This window comes from Lithobates pipiens, unplaced genomic scaffold, assembly GCF_037356315.1.
Source record: "Lithobates pipiens isolate NorthernLeopardFrog02 unplaced genomic scaffold, aLitPip1_a1.2 Scaffold_19, whole genome shotgun sequence".
Lineage (NCBI taxonomy): Eukaryota > Metazoa > Chordata > Amphibia > Anura > Ranidae > Lithobates > Lithobates pipiens.
This window is the reverse complement of record NW_027507764.1, coordinates 123634360-123654446: the sequence shown is the minus strand read 5'-3', so window position 1 is coordinate 123654446 and position 20087 is coordinate 123634360. Positions and strand designations below refer to the sequence as shown.

The following is a 20087-nucleotide window of genomic DNA, read 5'->3' as shown; positions in this document are numbered from 1 at the left end:
CGAAAATAGCCGAGAACGGCTGAATGCGGCCGAAAATAGGCGAAAGCCACCGAGAATGGCAGAGAAACTTAGAAACGGCGGGGGATTGGCGTATAACACACACTTACGATTTTCCCCTGATTGTAAGGGGAAAAAAGTGTGTGTTATATGCCGATAAATATGGTATGTAGTGTACAGGCCTACAGAAATAGAAAACTGCGCCAACCCTATACTAAAATAAAATAAATAACAAAAAATAGTGTCAAAATATGTAAGTAATTATCATTAAATGATTATAACGATAAAAAAACTTAAGTGCATAAAAAACACAGCAATACATAAAGAAAAAATAAAAGTCCAATCATGGAAAGTTCATATGTGAGTCCAGATAAGCGTTTGTGACACCACAGTGATTCAACACAATCCAAAAGCGCATAAAGTGCCCGTCACCGTATATTGAATGCGCTTACCAGAAAATAAACAAATTAGGGCGTTTGTATATATTCGATGTGTCCCATCAAAAGATATCCTCCTTTTTAGTGGGTCAGCTCTCCATCTCCCAATAGTACCTTCCAGATATTAATATGCTCCGTGGTCCCAATAGGGAGCTTTGCTGTGATCCTCAGGTGTCCAGGCTGTATAGATGACAGAGCAGTGAGTGATCTCCTGGCACACACACGCCGTACTCTATGGAGGAGAGATGTGATCAGTTACTCACAGAGGAAATGACTGATCAGTCATTTCCTCTGTGAGTAACTGATCACATCTCTCCTCCATAGAGTACGGCGTGTGTGTGCCAGGAGATCACTCACTGCTCTGTCATCTATACAGCCTGGACACCTGAGGATCACAGCAAAGCTCCCTATTGGGACCACGGAGCATATTAATATCTGGAAGGTACTATTGGGAGATGGAGAGCTGACCCACTAAAAAGGAGGATATCTTTTGATGGGACACATCGAATATATACAAACGCCCTAATTTGTTTATTTTCTGGTAAGCGCATTCAATATACGGTGACGGGCACTTTATGCGCTTTTGGATTGTGTTGAATCACTGTGGTGTCACAAACGCTTATCTGGACTCACATATGAACTTTCCATGATTGGACTTTTATTTTTTCTTTATGTATTGCTGTGTTTTTTATGCACTTAAGTTTTTTTATCGTTATAATCATTTAATGATAATTACTTACATATTTTGACACTATTTTTTGTTATTTATTTTATTTTAGTATAGGGTTGGCGCAGTTTTCTATTTCTGTATATCTGTTGGGTGTTATATCACATCTATTGCTGCTGCCTGTTTCACATATAGTTTATTTGTTTTCACGTTTTTTCCTAGCGCGGTAAATTTTTTTCCATAGTGTACAGGCCTGCCTGACTTCATAAAAATTTAAAGTGTTTAGGTTTTTCCTCATATTATTTGGTTTTGGTAAATCTAAGGCCCCTTTCACAGGGGCAGATTTCAGGCATTTTTAGCACTAGAAAACTGCCTTCCCTGCCACTTCAGTGTAAAAGCCTGAGTCCTTTCACACTAGGGTGATACGCTTGCAGGACGTTAGAAAAAATCCTGTAAGCAGCATCTTTGGGTGGTTTAGGAGCAGTGTATACACCACTCCAAGACCCCCCTGCCCATTGAAATAAATGGGCAGCACTTCCAAAGTGCCTGAAAAGCTCTTCGGAAGCGCCGCAACACAGGCGCTTTAGCGCTAATGCAGCTGTGGCTCAGTGAGAAAGGGGTCTAAGTTCTGCCAGCTTTGTGGCTATAATCTTAGACCCCTTTCACACTGAGGCACTTTTGTGCTAAAAAAAGCTCCTGAAAATCTATTTCCATTAAAATGTATGAATGCTTTCACACTGGGCCGGTGAAAAAACTCCTGCAAGCAGCATCTTTGGAGCATATTTGAAGAGCTAAAAAAAAGCAATTCAAAAGTGCCTCTCTTCATTGAAATGAATGAGAAGCTCTTCAAAAGCACCTAAGGACCTGAAAAGTGCTTCAAAAGCGCCTCAAACTGGTTCTTTTGAGTCACATGACCTTCAAAAAAGCACTGCAACACAGACGTTTTTGACCCCTTTTTAACCCCTTCTTGGGCGTTAAAAGTGCCCCGCTACCACCTAAATAGCGACGTTTTGGCAGTAAAGCACAGATAAAATGAGCGTTGCTTTAATGCTAACGCTCTGGTGGCTCTGGTGGCTGCAGTGTGAAAGCGGCCTAAAGCCTCGTTCACACTGTACAATTTTTGTCAGGGGATTGTCTGTTGGCAAGCTAGTCAATTTTCGGCGGACAACGGTTTGACGTCAGATTTTCCTTTCTTCTGTACGCAAATCCGTCACACAAAGGTAGAAACTACAAACACGCATGCTCGGAATCAATGCTCACCAAACACAAAATTAGTAGAAGGGGCCCAAAGGGTGGCACTCAAGAGCTGAAATTCCTCGTAGTACCACACTAGGTTCGTGTTTGTGGCACAACAATTATGTACCGTTAGTATGCAAGACAAGATCCTGGCACACACCCTTTTGACAAAAATCAGACGCTCGGTTGGCCAACAATCGTACCGTGCGTATGAGGCTTAAGATTAGTAGGCTTAGCCTGGAATTCCATTTGACGTGGGCGTTTGCAAATAACTTTTTAATTTTAATTTAATTTTTTAATTTCAACCTGTAAAAAGACAGCGTAGAGTGAAACTTGCTAATGCAAACCAGCCCGGTGTCAGCCAGTGCATCCAAATCTCTTGTGGACAATTAGCAATTTCTTTCTCTCTGCAGCACTAGATGAGAAAGTTACTGTACAAGCAATATACAAAATATCCACTAGAGGGCGCTGACTTCTCATGGCATAAGTCCTAAGCTTGTCAATGGCAGCACAGATCCTCATACCCCGCCCCGTGTTGTTATGGTAACCATATGGACGCGATAGAGGACTACTCTTATTGTTATATGTGTTCCTGTGTACAGAGATCTTCAGAGGTGAGGTGAGTGGAGTCCCTGGAATGTCAGTAACTTATTCCCATGTGCAGAGTGGTCTTTCCTCCCTCTTCTCTGTGTATATGATGTGTGCTGTGCACTGTATAGCTGGATCACACCATGTGCAGTGTTTTGTGTACAGTCTCATGCACACGGGCGCTTTTTGGCATCCGATGTGACTTGCGGTGGTATTTTTGCACCTGGTATACACAGCTGTGGCATACAGCTGACCATAGTAAGGGATGGCTGTATGTGGCTGTCTGGACGCAGGTTTACGCTGCTACCTGCATAGAATAGTGCATGCATAAAGCCCTACGCTCCTCCACGCATGCGCACATTCATACGATTAGCAACTTAAACCCACGTACAGCCTTGTACAGCCATTGATTACTATGCAGTAGCTGTGTATACCAGGTGTGAAAATACGCCTGCGGTCTACCTTGCATATGAAAAATCTCTTGTGAGCATGAGACCGTAAAGCGAAACCTCAGTCCACCTCCCAAGGTGTCTTCACCCCTTTAGATGCCACCATTGAGACGCATGCTCAGATATACCCAGGGGCTGTGCCCAGCCTTCAGGTCCCGGGAGACCTAGTCTGCAAATCTGTGTTGTGCAAGGGATTTTGTGCTCAAATGCGCAAAGACAACAAGGGCATTGGACGTTCCTGGTAGCAGTCGTCTTTGCATGTGCGGGGAAACCCTACACATGCGCAGATGGCCGGGGAAACCAGCACATGCGCATATATATGCTGCATTGCTCTCTCAGGGCATATCGCTGCAGCACAACTGTGCATGTGCATGGGGCGGGAAGATCTGCAGGCTAAGGTGAAAAACACGGAAGTGATGCTTTGCAGAACAAAGTACTTTGTAAAAAATGTTTTTAAATAAAAATAAAGTCCATTCGTAACAAAGAAAATGGTGAGGAGGCAGAGCAGCACAACAGGAAATTTAGGGTTAAGGTCCGCTTTATTATGCACAGATACATGTGGGTTCCCTGCCAGGGCACACCGGAAACAATTGCTTTCAAATTGCCTTGTTGCTGCCACAATTCTGTGTTGAGATGGGTCGCAGTGCATTGTGCAAAAATGCAAACATGCTACAGTTTTCTGACATGTTCTGCAGCTCACCTGAAGTCAATGTCAGTCACTGTACTGCAGCAAAGCCGTGTGCATAGGAATGAAATATCTTTGTGATGTTGCATTAAAACAATGACAGAATGTAGCAGTATTGGGACTTTTTCTCCAGCCTTCCTGCATTTTGTCATTGTTTTACCCCTGCTTCAACCTGTGCGGGTTTACATTTGCATAGACACGGCAGCCCATTCATTTTAAAGGGCTGCCATGCCTGCGTTTTCAGCCCAATAAAAGTCCTTGCACCTTTTTTAAAACTGCAGCCACAGGAAAAAATGCTGTGTGATTTCCCTGCGGTTCCTGCACCCGCAAACGCACTCCAGGTTGAGATACGTGGGGGTACCATTAAGAATGAATGGCAGCCCCACGTGTCCCTATGGAGCAGCATGTTTTGTCTGCGGGTGGTTGCAAGCGCAAGAAGAGCTGTGATAACCACACCCGCTCAAGTGCGGTCAGTTGTGAACCTAGCCTTAAGCCTTGTACACACGGTTTGATTGTTGGCAGGGAATTGTCTGTTGACAGACTGTTGTCCTAAAATCTTACCGTTAGCACTCTCCTTTTGACAATTGTTGTCCAATTTTCCGCCAACAAATGTTGGCTGACACACTAGTAAATTAAATTTTCTGCGGAAAACGGTTGGAAAGTATAAACACGCATGCTCGGAATCATTGTTCATCCAACACAAAATTAGCAGAAGGGGCCCAAAGGGTGGCGCTCAAGAGCTGAAATTCCTTGTAGTATGTCACTACTAAGGATGAGCTCAGGCGTGTTTGCATACTCCACATGCAGAGCCTGCCAGGAAGTCGGCCCAGCGCCGACTTCCTAGCGGGCTCTGCACGTGGAGTATGCAAACACGCCTGAGCTCATCCTTAGTCACTACGTTCGTGTTTGTGGCATGACAATTGTGTACCGTGAGTATGCAAGACAAGATCCTGGAACACGCCCTTTTGACCAAAATTAGATGCTTGGTTGGCCAACAATCGTACTGTCTGTACGAGGCTTTAGGCTGGCCATACATGTTCAATTTTCTTGTACAATTTTCCTTTAGATTTACCTGAAACAATGTAGTGAAAGGGCCTGCTTAATTGGATACAGTTGAAAGTTGTTTAGTTTTGACCTCATATTATATGTTTTTTGGTGAATCTAAAGGAAAATTGTACAAGAGTGATTGAACATGTATGGCCAGCTTTAAGCCCCATTTCACACAAGTGATCCGATCAAGTGTCTGTCAGTTTTTCAGATGGACCCGATCAGAAGGTCCATGCAGCACTATAGACAGGTGGATGTAAACTTGTGTCTGTTTACACCAGGGGCGGACTGAAAACTCATGGGGCCCCCGGGCAATAGGAGATTATGGGGCCCCCAGGCAATAGGAGAAGATTATGGGACCCCCAGGCAATAGATTATACACACACAGACACACAATATACACACACAGTATACACATACACACACTGAAAAGGTACTGGATAGGCGGGGCAGCTATAATCTTGGGATTTTTTTAAAAACACAGATTTTTACATACTGTCCCTGGTTTTATTGAGGCTGGCAACCCTGATGGGGCCCCTTGGTGGCATGGGGCCCTCGGGCAATGCCCGCATGCCTGAATGGTCAGTCATCCCCTGGTTTACACCCACCTACCTCCGGGTCCGAACTGGTCTGCTAAAAAAAAAAAAAGAAGGTGATCCTTCCTCTTTCATTTAGGTGGATCGGATTGGAGGGTAGTCGGGTCGGGATGGACAGCACCTTTTTTTTGTGGAAAACACAGGCAAATGAATGGGCTGCCATGTCCGTGCAAACGTGGGGCCGTAAACCCACACAGGTGTAAAGCAGGGGTAGGACAATGACAAAATGAAGGATGGCTGGAGAAAAAGTCCCAATCCTGCTACATTTTGTCATTGTTTTACTGCAATGTCACAAATGTTATTTTATTCATTCCTTTGCACTGTGGTTTTGCTGTAGTAGAGTGATTGCGAGTTCAGGTGAGCTGCAAATCATTGCAGAAAACTGCAGCATGTTTGTATTTTTATACGCACTGCGCCCCATCTCAACACAGAGTCAATTGGGGGGGGGGTCACACTGGCTTCTCTTTAGGGATAGTTAGCGGCTTAACTTTACCCCTCACACAACAGATTTATAGTATGCATTATTTCTATTAATCAGCTTTGATTGTGTTTTGTGAAACTTACAGGTGTCGGACGCAAATATAAAATGTCTAGAGAAGACTTTCTCCCCAATGTCACCCTGTCTCCAGACCCTGCCATGTACAGGCCAAGACCATCCTCTGAAAAGTCACAGGTAAGCTGGTCTATTGTAAAGGTAGGGTATTGTATAACTATGAAGATATGCTAGAATAACTAAAGCTAGGTTTACACCTTGTGCGTGTCGAGAACGTGCGCAAAATTGCATGCTTTCCCAACATGCACAGAAATGCCCTGCCCTTTAGCAGACAAATGGCAGTGCCATTAATTGTTAATGGCTCCCCCACACATCTGCTAACATGCATGATTTTGCCAAATGCATGCCAAACCGCATGGTGCTGCTACACAATGTGGTTCGGTGCGATGCAATTTTGCAAAACGGTCAGGGACCTTTGCTCCGCGTTTCTCATGCATAGAACAGCCCATTGAAATGAATGGGCTGCCCTACACTTGACATGCGGGTACACATGGAAAACGTGCAAAAATATGCAAGTGTGCGCCCTTGCACCTCTGTGATGTGAACCTAGCCTTAACATAACCTAAATACTGGCCTGGAAGGATGTCTGTCATATTCTGTAGCCAGCGGGTAGAAGAGGAAAGGAGAAAGGGGTAGACTACGGTATTATATTGGTCACATTTCCCCGAATACAGTGCTTGGTGTTTTACCTCGTTCGTGGCCAGGCTATTTTTAGCTATTTAGCACTGCACTATTTTAACTGGTAATTGCGCGGTCATGTAACACTGTACCCAAAGAAATTTGAATAATTTTTTTGGTGGTATTTGATCACCTCGTGTATGTATATATATATATACGAAAAAAGACTGAAAATTAAAAAACAAAAATCAATATTTTTTTGCTTCGCCTATGAAAAAAATAAAAATACAATTTCTTCATAAATTTAGGCCAAAATGTATTCTGCTACATGTCTTGGGTAAAAAAAAATCCCATAAAAAGTGTAAATTGATTGGTTTGTGTGAAAGTTATAGTGTCTACAAACTATGGTATAGATACTGAAATTTTTTTTTTTTATACTAGTAATATTGGAGATCAGCAACTTATAGTGGGACTGTGATAGTGTGGCAGAAAATCTGACACTAACTGACCATGGGTGGGAACTGACCAATTGCCACTGACACTGATACAGTGATCACGTTGGTGTGCCTGTAGAAGCCACCCATCCGCAGTACAATGTGGGTAGGCGGTCCCAAAGAGGTTAAAGTGTATGTAAACCCTAGTGACAAATTTCTCATATTTTATCCCTTTTGGTCTGTTAAGTTTACAGTTGAAAATGTTTTGTTATACTGTATGTTTATGATAAATGTGAGAAAAAAATACCTATTTATCCTGCCAGGAATCCAGTGAGCAGATAAATCCTGTGCTCTATGGCTCTGCTGAGTTCCCAGTTCTCTATGCGGATTAAAGCAGCCCCTTTGTTATGGAGAGGAGGAGTTTTTCTGTAGACCTAACACGCTTCCAGTTCTAGAGTGACAATGCTGCTCCTCCTATGATTGAACGAGTGTTGTCACCCTAGGACAGGAAATGTGTTGCTGGCAGGATTAGCAGGTGAAGATAAAGAAAAAAAAATGCTGAAAAAGAAAACAAATGCAGCCACCACATCTAAGGACTGGTTTTTAGATGCACTTTGAGGTAGACAAGGTGCTCTACACATAGCTCCCAGCTCTCCCTGATTTCGAGGGACTGTCCCTGATTTGGAGCAATGTCCCTCTGTCCCTCTTTCCTCCTCATTTGTCCCTCATTTTGGTCTGATCCATATAGTTGTATATAAAATACACTATTTATCTTTCAAAAAAGTGTTTCCCAGAGGTAAACCTTTCATCCAAATTCTAAAATACTGCATTTGTAAATTTTAATAGCCAATATAAAGAAATAGTAGTGGTAAAAAAAAAGTCCTTGTAGATTTAATGAACCTTTTTTTTTTTGTTGGTTAATTCACCTTTAAGGGGGCGTGTCAGGGGGGTGTGTCCTATGCCTACATACATTTGCAAGTAGGTGTCCCTCATTCCCATCTCAAAATGTTGAGGGGTATGCTCTACAGCAAAAGCAACTGTGACACTTGCACCTGCCCTGCAAATGGCTGCACAGACATGGCCATGTGCCAAAATTTGACAGCCATGCAGGAGAGGCTGCACAAATCCCAACGAAGGCAGTATGTGTTCAGGGCCATGCCTTAACAGCAAACTTTGAAGCATGGTTGTGTCTGTGCAACCCGCTGCATCTGCATCTGCTTCCTGCAAACAGCTTGGGGTGAGTCACGTGCAGATGGCGGTTTGCATTCAGAATGCGTACAAGCACCTGTCTAATAGAAGCCACGAGCTGCATGACACATTGCTTTAATGACATCATCCTTTCTGTATCTCCTCCTGGCATCAGAAAATCAAAATATAAAAATTAGATGTGCCTTTATTCTCTTAAAATATGAGTATTGAAGAGTTGGAATCTCTACTAGGTTTTATTAGGCCTCTTTCACACGGGGCGGATCAGTAATGATCCGCCCCGTGAAGATCCGCTCGCTCAGCGGGGATCGCTTCGTTGTCCCCGCTGAGCTGGCTGCGGACAGGGCGGTCTCCGCACACTGTGCGGGGACCGCCCTGTCAGCTCTCAGCTCTCCTCTATGGGGATCGGACGAGCACGGACCGTGTGTCCGTGTTCGTCCGATCCGCTCTGCAGACGGATAGAAAAATAGGATTTTCCTCCGTCTGCAGAATCGGACTGTTGCGGAGGCGGACGAAATCGGGTGTCTGCGGATGCTCATCCGCAGACACCCGCTATCCCATAGGGATGAATGGATGTCCGTATTTCATCCGCAAACGGATGGATGAAATACGGACATACCATCAGCATGTGTGAAAGGGGCCTAACTGTCGATGTTTCTATTGGTGAGATTTGACCTCATTTCTTGGGAGACAGGTGTCACCAGAAGAGGAAGTAAAAGGAAATCCTTAATGGAGACACATACAAGAAAAAAAAATCTGTGTTATACTTCTTTTATAATTCATGTTTGTAGTTTTTATTAGTAATTAAATCTCTATATCATTTTCAGGATATTTCTCATTTGTTGACAAGTCTTTTCAAAAATGTGTACACTGGGGAAATAATTGGTAAAGATACAGGAGCTAATCTGATTCGGTCTAAGGGAGGAGACAACCCTCATCATAAGAAGTTTGTGGAGGAGCTGCAGCAGGTAGGTACTGTTTTTTTGGGCATTGACCTCTTTGTGTGTGTGTATAAAGGAGATGTTTAGGTGGCTATTCATAACACAATAAAATTACTTTGAGCACTGCTTGCAACAGTTTGGCTGAGTAGAGGTGCAGCAACAAGCATTTTGGATTGCTGTTAGATAAAGAATAAGGGTTTTACAAGGCTTGACTGCGGCATGTCTTGAAGCACTGGATCAGTTAACTTAGTAAGAATAAAGCCGAGTACACACTGCTAGTTGTTTTTTTCGTTCAACCCAGCAGGCTGAATGAAAAAAAAACTGACAGCTCACATTGGAACTGCTGTACTAACAATCCTATATTAGTACAGCAATCTCCTCTGCTGTTCTATTGTGTTCTGACAGGGGGACACTCCCCCTGTCAGCCATTGGCTGAGAGCGCTGATCGGGAACTGATCGGCAGACCTTTTTTGGTCATACACCTTCGACAGAAGCTAACCGAACGGCTTGGTAATAGGATTTAATGTTAGGCATTAGATGGCCAGTTAGGTTCAGAGGTTAAGGCTAATAGGTTTTAATGAATGTTCGATTGAATTATGGGTTAAGGTCTAGGGTCATATTTCAGGGTTACGTTTTAGTGCAAATGGCACCCCAATACACCTAGGCATGGCAGCACAACACACTAGCATGTACTGATGTGAACCATCTGTATGTTGGAGTGTGCTGCTATTAAAAGATATAATGCATGTGATCCCATAGTGTGATTGCGGAGTTAAACTAATGCCGTGTACACACGACCGGACTTTCCGGCAGACTAGGTCTGACAGTCTTCCCGATGGACTTTCCGAACAAACAGACTTGGCCACACACAATCACACCAAAGTCAGACAGATTCGAGCGTGATGACGTACGACCGGACTAGAATAAGGAAGTTCATAGCCAATAGCTGCCATAGCGTTGGTTTTTCGTCCGTCGGACTAGCATACAGACTAATGGATTTTTCGACCGGACTCGAGTCCGTCGGAAAAATTTGAAACATGTTCTAAATCTAAAGTCCGTCTGATTTTTCGACAGCAAAGGTCCGATGATGCCCACACACGTTCAAATTGTCCGGTGGGTTCGTTCCGTTGGACCTTTGCTGTCAAAAAACCCGGCCGTGTGTACACGGCATAAGTATCAGCTTACTGTTACTTTGCTATTTTAGCATTTTTCAGTATGGCGAAGTATGTGACCTCCCCCATGTGACAGCACTGAATGGCCAACCTCCAGGCCTAAACACTGTGCAGGGAGACCATCCATCGGGCTAAGCTCTGACACTGGTGCTTTATCAGGGTGGACTCCTGATGCCGAGGCAGCAAGGAAGTGTGGGTCGATGATTATACCTAACTGTGAGCGTGGCCTGTCTATAGACACTCACTCTGCTCTGGGAGGACACTTTTTTAAACATGCTTTCAGTTTTAAGAATTACCTGGTTCCTGAAATTAAATGTACAGTGGCACAGGTTCCATTACATACACTGTGACCTTCTGTAGCATTTCCATATGGTTATTGTGTTGTTGCTGATGCCTTAGGTTCGTGCAGAGTACGATCGCAGAATGGAGGAGTGTAATATAGTAGAGCGTCACATCATCCAGGCACGAGCACGGGCTGCAGCAGAGGAAGAACGAATGCTTCACTGCCTGAAAAGTGAGGCAGAAGATACATACCAAACCCTAGGGTTGCCTCCAGGTAGGATCACTGCTGACACTCTGGGCCTGATTTATCAAGCTGTGCAAAGTTTTTCATGTCAAAAGTGGGACATTAAGCTACCATATATAGGCACATTTGGTGATGCCTGGGGCCAAATTCTTCATGGTATGACCCTCAAGGCCTGGTTCACACCGGAAAGCCTTTTCCAGCACATTTCCCTGCATTGCTTTTTGAATGCTCATTCATTTGAATGGGCTACAAAATGCAGTGGACCATGGAAAAAGCAGTGCAAGCACTACTTTTTGAAAACGCACTGCAGCCAACCGCATGGTACTTTGGCTACGGTACCAGTCTGTTTGCGATCTGTGTTTGGGGTGCCATTAAAAATACATGGGCACCCACATACAGATTGCAGGGGCAGTCTGTAGCTACTGACTTTTAATAGGGCATTTACCTGTCCAGGAATCCAGCAGTGTCCTCACCAAACCAATTTTTCAATTGGCTATCGTGTGCTGTTGGGGAGGGAGTGAGTGGGGGAGAGAGAAGGAGAGAGAGGGAGTAGGGAAAGAGAGCGAGAGAGAGAGAGAGCAAGAGAGATTGGATCCATAGTTAAAGCACACTGCTCTCTCTTCTCTCACAGAATGGCTGAAATAGTTAATAATACTTGTTTTCCATGCATTGTGGGTATTTGGGGGATCTCCTGAGGTTATCTTTAAAAATTGCTTCTAAATGCAAACGCTCATAAATGCGCATAAAAGCGGCAAAACTGATGTTTTTAAACAGTTTCTAGCTGTCAAGTTTCCAGCATTAAAACATACCATGTACATGAACCCTTACTTTTGTATTTGTCATCTAATTTAGTTTCTATGTCGAGGCACCCCCAAACATGAAGTGCTTAGAGCCCCACAAGGTCTATAAATCTGGCACTGATGACATTATTCTGTTAATTGTTCAGATTCCCAAAGTCCCCATAATGGCAGAGCAGGCCACACACTGTTCTTGGATCTGGTTCTAGCACTAGGGCCGCAGGAAATCAACTACATTGGTACTGATGCAAGGAACTGCAGTCATATTTTTTTTGGATCAACTGTTTCTTAAATCATTTATAACACCCCATTCCTTTTACAATATGTATACTTATAATGCATATCTAGAACTAACCCATATAAGCGTCTGTTTGCTTTACAGTTGAGTCATATTTCAGATGGTGTGTTGATAATAATCTGCTCAAAAAACATAAGCTCATCTCTCCTGAAGACTACATCACTGATGTGCTTCCTAATAGCAAGGCTCCTAAAGGTATGTACTGCATAAGGTGTATTGCAAGGATGTCACAGTTACAAAAGAAGTGTATCTACTACAGGCTTTTTAAGCCTGAGCAGTATTGTTGTTACAAATGTACTTATTGTGGTTACTTTTTGGTGAACACATTTGCCCAGAAACTTTTGGTATGCGTGATTTTTTTTTTTTTTTTATTGCAACCTGTCAAAGTTTTGGTACAGAGGAGGCACTAGATAGTGCCTGGTATAAGCATCATAAGCACATTAAGCTTTTTTGTGCACACTTTAGATACTTCTTTCACTTTTTTTTTGTACGAGGGGTCTTCAAGTTTCCGCACTTATATATTTTCGTTGGAAATATTGAGGGTAGGAGGAGTAGTAATTGGTTGTGTTTGAGTGTCATGTGACTATTCTGTCTGGCAAGCCATCTGACTTCGCAGTTTAGTATAATGCCCCGTACACACGATCGGACTTTCCGCCAACAAAAAGATTTTGGAAAATTTAGTAGGGCAACCCCTATGTTGCTATATTGTTTATTTGAAAAATTTTAGAGCATAAACTGGGGACACCTTGACAAATATTTGAAAAAGTATTTCCATAGAACCTCAGATCGTATAGTACAGATTTGGGCAATGTGTCCAATTATTCATGTTCCATTCATTTGGCAATCAAAACATTTAAAAACCTTAAAAAATGTTGCTTTCCTCTTTATTTCTGGAAGTGTCCAGATGTAATGAAGAAGGTCGTCCAGTGCATTCATTTTTGGCATATGTCCTGAAAGGGAGAATCTGAAGGGTAAGAAGGTGGAAACGTGGACATCACGGGGAAGAGGAGGATCAGAAGTAGGAATGAGTGGGGAGAAGAACCTCTCCAGGGCCAACAATCTGTTTTCAGCACTGTATCAAATGTACCGTATATCATAAAACTGATTATAAAAGGTCATTGTGCAAGAGATCTTTATGTTAAAGTAGAGGTGAAATCATTTCAATAACACTGGGCCTGACTACATTTTCATGTGCTCCCCTAGCGGATGACTTAAGGTCCTCTATAAATGTAATCTTGTATATTTTATTCATAGTGTAATAGATGGGGGCCTGGGATGGTTTCCATAGCTCAGGTAGGGAGTTTCTGGCTGCAATGATCAAATGTGTGGGAGGACAGATCTAATATTTGTTTCTCAGTATAGAGGTGCGGTGCAAAGAAAGGCCAGATCTAGGGGTTTTGACTACTCCGTACATTTTTGGGACACACATGACCTCCTTCTAGAATAGTTTCAGGAAGTTGCAAGAACATAACATATGTAGAATGTCTCTGTTGTCTTGTCCAAATCTCTGGCATGTTCAGTATTGATGGGAACATGTGTTGGGGTACTTGGATTTCTTCAGTACCAGCAGGTAAAAATCTTGCTTGATTCTTGAGCCTGATTCTTGGTACTTTGTAAATGTCAAAGTTTTATGTGTATAATGATACCTCCCAACTTTTCGAGATGGAAACAAGGGACACCTATTAGACAGTATATGTAGGCATAGGACACACCCCTTACGATGCTCCTTAAGGCTAGGTTCACACTATAGCGATGCGGGAACACCGCGAATCCGCATCGCATGCCTCCCGCCGGCAGTTCACACTGCCCTATGCGGACTGCTGGGAGTGTCAATGAAATGTTAATGACACCCCCAGATCCGTCCGCATATCGCAGTGCGATCTGCACACTCGCACAGGAATCGGATCGCATGGTGTGAACACCCATGCGATCCGATTCTGCTGCGGACCAAAAAAAGGGTCCCGTGCGAGTTTGCTGCGGGAGCGATGCGAATTCAGCCATACTATCTGTATGGCTGAACTCGCATCGCTACGGAGATCGGATGTGATTTGCACTGCAGTGCGGTGCGAATTACATCCGGATCTCCCCCCGCAGCAGTGTGAACCCAGCCTAAGGCTAGGTTCACATTGCTGCGATGCGGGAACGCCGCGAATCCGCGGCGTTTTCCCGCATCGCACACCTCCCGCCGGCAGTTCACACTGCCCTATGCGGACGGCTGGGGGTGTCAATGTTATGTTAATGACACCCCCAGATCCGTCGGCATATCGCAGTGCGATCTGCCGACTCGCACAGGAATCGGATCGCATGGTGTGAACCCCCATGCGATCCGATTCCGTTGCGGACCCAAAAAAGGGTCCCGTGCGAGTTTGCTGCGGGACCGCTGCGAGTTCAGCCATACTATCTGTATGGCTGAACTCGCAGCGCTACGGAGATCGGATGTGATTTGCTGTGCGAATCACATCCGGTTCTCCCCCCGCAGCAGTGTGAACCCAGCCTAAAGGAGAATTATACAAAAAAAAAGATTAGTTACTGTAAACCGACAAGTGCTTTTTTTTACCACTTCTATTCATTAACTATACTGGCTTTTGAAATTTACAAATGCAGCAATGTATAAAATGGATGAAAGGTACAGCAGTGGGAAACCCTTTTTGAAAGATAAAAATTGCACTTTATATACAACTATATAGATCAGGCCAAAATGAGGGACACTTGAGGAGGATAGAGGGACTTTGTTCCAAATCAGGGACAGTCTCTCAAAATCAGGGACAGCTAGTTAGTTGGAGCTGTAGGTCATGTTTCCACTTTGTCAAGTACAAAGAGATGACATTTTTGGTAGGATAATTCTAAAGACTGTACATTGTGATGATAGTATCTCTGAGGGATTGTGTTTATTTCACATTGCTTTCAATCAGTGTTAGTGTCTGAGGGAAATCACAAGCGTGCGTAGTTAAGATTCATCCCCATAGCTGGTATCTAGCCCGCTGTATAATTGTCATTTTCAGTGTTTTTTATACCCTACAACTAAGTTACTCATTTGTTGTGTAATCTAATGATATGCAATTTTTTAGACTATAACTGTACCTTTACATACATTTTCCACTGCTTGAATCAATGCCTTTCTTACAAAGTCACCAGCCGCTACAATCAGAGAGAAGTGGCAGCAATCTGACTGGCTATAAAGATAAAGTATAAGCTTTGGAGGGATAAGGTAGAGGGGCCAATTTGGATTTTTTGTATTCTGACAGGTTTGCTTCAAGCACATTTAATAATTTCCCCCATAGCTATGATGACTTGTGTTTTAAATTCCACAGGATTTAGTAGGAGTTATTGATAAGTATTATTATTTTTTTTTCATATTTCAGGCTTTTCCAATCCCTCATTTTACAAAGAGACTGTCAGTTTCCATCAACATGTATCCAAAAGCCCTGTAGATGATGGTTACTGTGACCCATCAGCTCCAGAAATAGGATTAAGGGGCCTTCTTGAAACTTCTTCCTCCAGCTTGACATTATCATCTACCTGTGATTCTGAAGAACAAAGTCGGAAGAAGTCAAGTAAGGTAACTATTGCTCTTATTTTTATTATATAGATATAAGATATAGATATACCAATAGATCCTCACTAAAGAATTCAACAGAGATTTTTATATAGAAAATAAAGTTAAAGTGTATTTTCACTTTTGCAGTCAATATTGAGTAAACCCAGTGCTAAGAAACAAGTGTGTATGAAACAATATTGTATATATGTGACACCATGGGTGTAGCATGAGGGGTTGCAGGGGTCACAATCGCAACCCCACCCCTAGCTCCAGGGGGCCCCTGCAGCCTCACTGTCATATTATTATACCAGCTCCGATCTGCCCTAGGGCCCCCCATCCACACTCCAGTACTGGGCTTCTACTTTGCCTTCCACAGTCCACACCCCCCTGTTCCCATTGGCTGGGGGGAAGCTGTGAGCCATTTCCTGAATGGAGAGGAGCACGAGTTGAGAACAGCCCAGGATAGGGAAGTGTCTGTGCTGTGTCCTGGCAACATGGAATGGTAACAAAGCTCAGCGAGGCAAGAGGAAGAGAGTGCTGTCCTGTAGCCACAATGGGACCGATGTCACTGGTGAGGTATGACACCGTTCAGTGTCTCCTATTCACCAGCTGGGATTCTCTGTACCACCCATTCGGGGATGTCTACTTACCCTACTTCCCTGACAACTGGGAAAAAGACACACATCTCTGGGAGGTGTCCTTCCCAACAGGTTTGCAGGTTTTCAGTTCTTTACGGCTTAGTGTGTTACCAATTGTTTTCTTGATGACTATGGTCCCAGATGCCTTGAGGTCTTGTAGTCCATTCCAGCCTTGTATAGGTCTACAATCCTGTTCCTGACATCCTGGGACAGCTCTTTGGTCTTGGCCATGGTGAAGAGATTGGAATCTGATTGATTGCGTCTGTGGACAGGTGTCTTTTATACAGGTAACAAGGTGAGATTCGGAGCACTCTCTTAAAGAGGGAGTCCGCCGGGACTCCGCGTTTTTTTTTTTTTTTAAAAGCCAGCAGCTACAAATACTGCAGCTGCTGACTTTTAAAATAGTGACACTTACCCGCCCAGCATGCCCACGTGGTCGTCACCCGAAGCCGATCTCTCGATCGTCTCTTGGGTGCTGCCGCCGCCATCTTGGGTATGGGAATCAGGAAGTGGAGCCTTTCGGCTTAATTTCCCGGTTCCCTACTGCGCATGCGCGAGTCGCGCTGCGCAATAAGGATGGACCCGCTGCCTCTGGGATCTTTGTGTTTCCCAGCAGGCAGCGGGGGACTTTCGGAAAGGGCCGTAATCTACACCCCTTTCCGCAGAGAGCCATCCCGGAAGTGGGTGCAGATACCTGTACTGTACAGGTACCTGCACCCCCCTCCCCCCTGAAAGGTGCCAATTGTGGCGCCGGAGGGGGGAGGAATCCAATGAGCGGAAGGTCCACTTTAGGGTGGAGCTCCGCTTTAAAGCTCGTTCCTTGTATATAAGACACTTAGAAACCAAAAATTTTGCTGATTGATAGGGGATCAAACACTTATTTCACTCATTAAAATGCAAATCATATTTTTGCTGTTATTCTGTCTCTCACTGTTAAAATAAATCTATCATTAAAATGATAGACTGATCATTTCTTTGTCAGTGGGCAAATGTAAAAAATCAGCAGGGGATCAAATACTTTTTTCCCTCACTAGGGAAAAATTGTGTTACTATGTGGCAGACGAGCCGCACTGGCTATTGAACTTCATTTTTCTCGGCTCGTCGTGCGTGTTGTACATCACCGTGTTCTTGACGTTCTGATTTTCCAACAACATTTGTGTGACCGTGTGTATGCAAGACAAGTTTGAGCCAACATCCTTCGGAAAAAAATCCACGGTTTTGTTGTTGGAAAATCCTATCGTGTGTACAGGGCATAAGTACACCGTGTGTGTATTTATATAAATATATATTAGTGGCTGGTAGAGCTGCACAATTAATCGTTAAAGAATCAGATTGCACTTCTACCCCCCTCACGGTCTTAACAAAACATTTTCCTGATTCAGTGCAGAGTTCTCTGCTTACAGCTGACAGCTGTCAAAAAACAAAAAAACAAACAGCCTGCCAAGTTTATGACAGCATTACTTAAATGAAGTTAAAGAAAAACATTGTAACACTTAGTCCTTAGATCAAAGGAATGCACTTCCGTATGTAAATAAGGGAAGTTTAACCAATTAAAGACTAAACCTTTTTCTGATATTTGTTGCCTACAAGTTAAAACCAGTATTTTTTACTAGAAAATTACTTAGAACCCCCAAACATTATATAACAATCTGACTTTAATGAATTAGTAAAAAAAACAAAAAACTAAACCATAAAGTTAGCCCAATTTTTTTGTATAATGTGAAAGATTCTCATTTTGGCCAGAATTGTGCAGCTCTAGTGGCTGATGTAGCTTATGTTGAATTCTTTTAGAAATCTGCACTATCAAAAAAGAGATTACAGAAGACAGAGATGAATGCTGAGGACAGAGAGGCTGAGCGTGCTCAGTTGGCACAACTAGAGAAGCGTCACAATTTCTTAAAAAACCCACGCTTTTTACCACCAAACAGCCTGCATGGAGGACGGTCTCTCATTCTACCTCCAAAGAAAAGAGAAGCATTGATATCTGGAAGGAAAAGAGTGATCGAAGACCAGTAAGATATTATTTCAGGTGTAATAAAAAGCAGGTTCAGAGGAAGGAAGTGAGGCCTTGGTATGCTCTTAGAAATAGGGTACTTGATCATCAGCTAGAAATGTAATGCCATTATGTTTATTCTGCTGCTTCTGTAGAATATTATATTACACCTGTACCCTCTTGGTGGCTGTCTGGAGCCAGAACCATAATTACATAGGGCACATAATAACCAGTGTTTAGTGCAGCAGGGTGAAAGGAGGTAAGGCACATTTACCACTTTTTGAATATTGCCTTAGCAGTCCAACTATAACATGCATTCCAGAACCTCATGCCTGAATGGAGAGGGCCTTAAACACCGGTACTACCCAGTACAGCGTTCAGCCCCCTCCAGACGCAGCCTGCCTGCAGCAGGGCTTAGGCTGCTTTCACACTGCAGCGGGAGCGGCGTCGGCGGTAAAGTGCCGCTATTTTTAGCGGCGCTTTACCGTCGTTTTAGCGGCGGTGTGCGGGCGCTAGCGGGGTGGTTTTAACCCCCGCTAGCGGCCGAAAAGGGGTTAAACCCGCCCGCAAAGCGCCCCTGCAGCGGCGCTTTGCCGGCGGTATTGCCGCGGTGTCCCATTGATTTCAATGGGTAGGAGCGGTTTAGGAGCGGTGAATACACCGCTCCTTCACCGCTGCAAAGATGCGGATAGCAGGACTTTTTTCACCGTCCTGCCAGCGCATCGCTCCAGTGTGAAAGCCCTCCGGCTTTCACACTGGAGTTACAGGGGCCGGTTTTTTTCAGGCGTTACACAGGCGCTATTTTTAGCGATGTAACGCCTGAATACCGCCCCAGTGTGAAAGCAGCCTTAACGCTGTACACTAAAGCCACGAGCCAGATGCACTGCAGCTGAATGGCCCAGTGTGAACAATGTAAAATGTTTGGTGACAAAAGGAATTAAGCCTATGAAGTCTAATGCATTTGAAAGGCGAGGAGCTGAAAATATGCCCTGTGTAAAATTCCATGCGGGTTCCCGTGTGTCCAGGGAGCCACAGGTGCTGCATACAGCTTGTCATTTAAGTGAGCATCTGTACTCTGGAAATACATTACAGGCATATGCATGGGTAAACAACTATGCCAAAAAGTCATTTACAAGAGTACGACCACAAACAGAAATTCACTTGTATGTCAGGCTGTAAGCGCCACCTGCAGCTCTTCAGGAATGAGAAAATGCATGGAAGTTTATGCTGGGCATATTTATAGTGTCTCATGTGCATAAGGCTTACAATCAGTGTCATTCTGTTAAAAACTTTGTTCATGTGAAGGATTTGGGGTATTTATATTGCTGATGCAAACACTAGCTGGAGTTTGACTTAAATTTGTCAGTGTATCTAAATCTGCTAGTGCATCTAACACTCCCCTTCCCCAAGACTGAGTATGCTGCTGTCCAAAGGTGTTGCTCCTTCATCCAGAGTGTATGCACTCAAATAAAGTATGTTACTGGTCAGATCACCAGGTGAAAACAGAAGGAAAAAGCTTAACAAAAAGAAAATGCAGCCATCACATCTAATGATTGGTTTTATACCGCTTTAAGGGAAATAATATTTAAAACACCTTTTAATGTAATTTCAGTATCTTAATAATATAAATGATCTAGGGGGTTGCCATTTTGTATTTTGGTGCAGATGCAT

General features: G+C 43.7%; 1 protein-coding gene across 2 annotated transcripts in view; it reads left to right on the top strand.

The window, feature by feature from the left end:
• The first annotated feature begins 2874 nt into the window (after positions 1 to 2874).
• The window catches only part of DLEC1 (DLEC1 cilia and flagella associated protein), an 87985-nt gene continuing 70772 nt past the window's right edge, over positions 2875 to 20087 (top strand). The window contains exons 1-7 of one of the 2 annotated variants that reach the window (XM_077491230.1): positions 2875 to 2956; positions 6269 to 6375; positions 9341 to 9481; positions 11026 to 11182; positions 12332 to 12442; positions 15610 to 15806; positions 18215 to 18435. In XM_077491230.1, coding sequence (XP_077347356.1) covers positions 6289 to 6375; positions 9341 to 9481; positions 11026 to 11182; positions 12332 to 12442; positions 15610 to 15806; positions 18215 to 18435 — 914 coding nt within the window. In that variant the 5' untranslated portion in view covers positions 2875 to 2956; positions 6269 to 6288. The remainder of the gene's footprint in view (positions 2957 to 6268; positions 6376 to 9340; positions 9482 to 11025; positions 11183 to 12331; positions 12443 to 15609; positions 15807 to 18214; positions 18436 to 20087) is intronic. The other variant, XM_077491231.1, reaches the window with a different exon arrangement.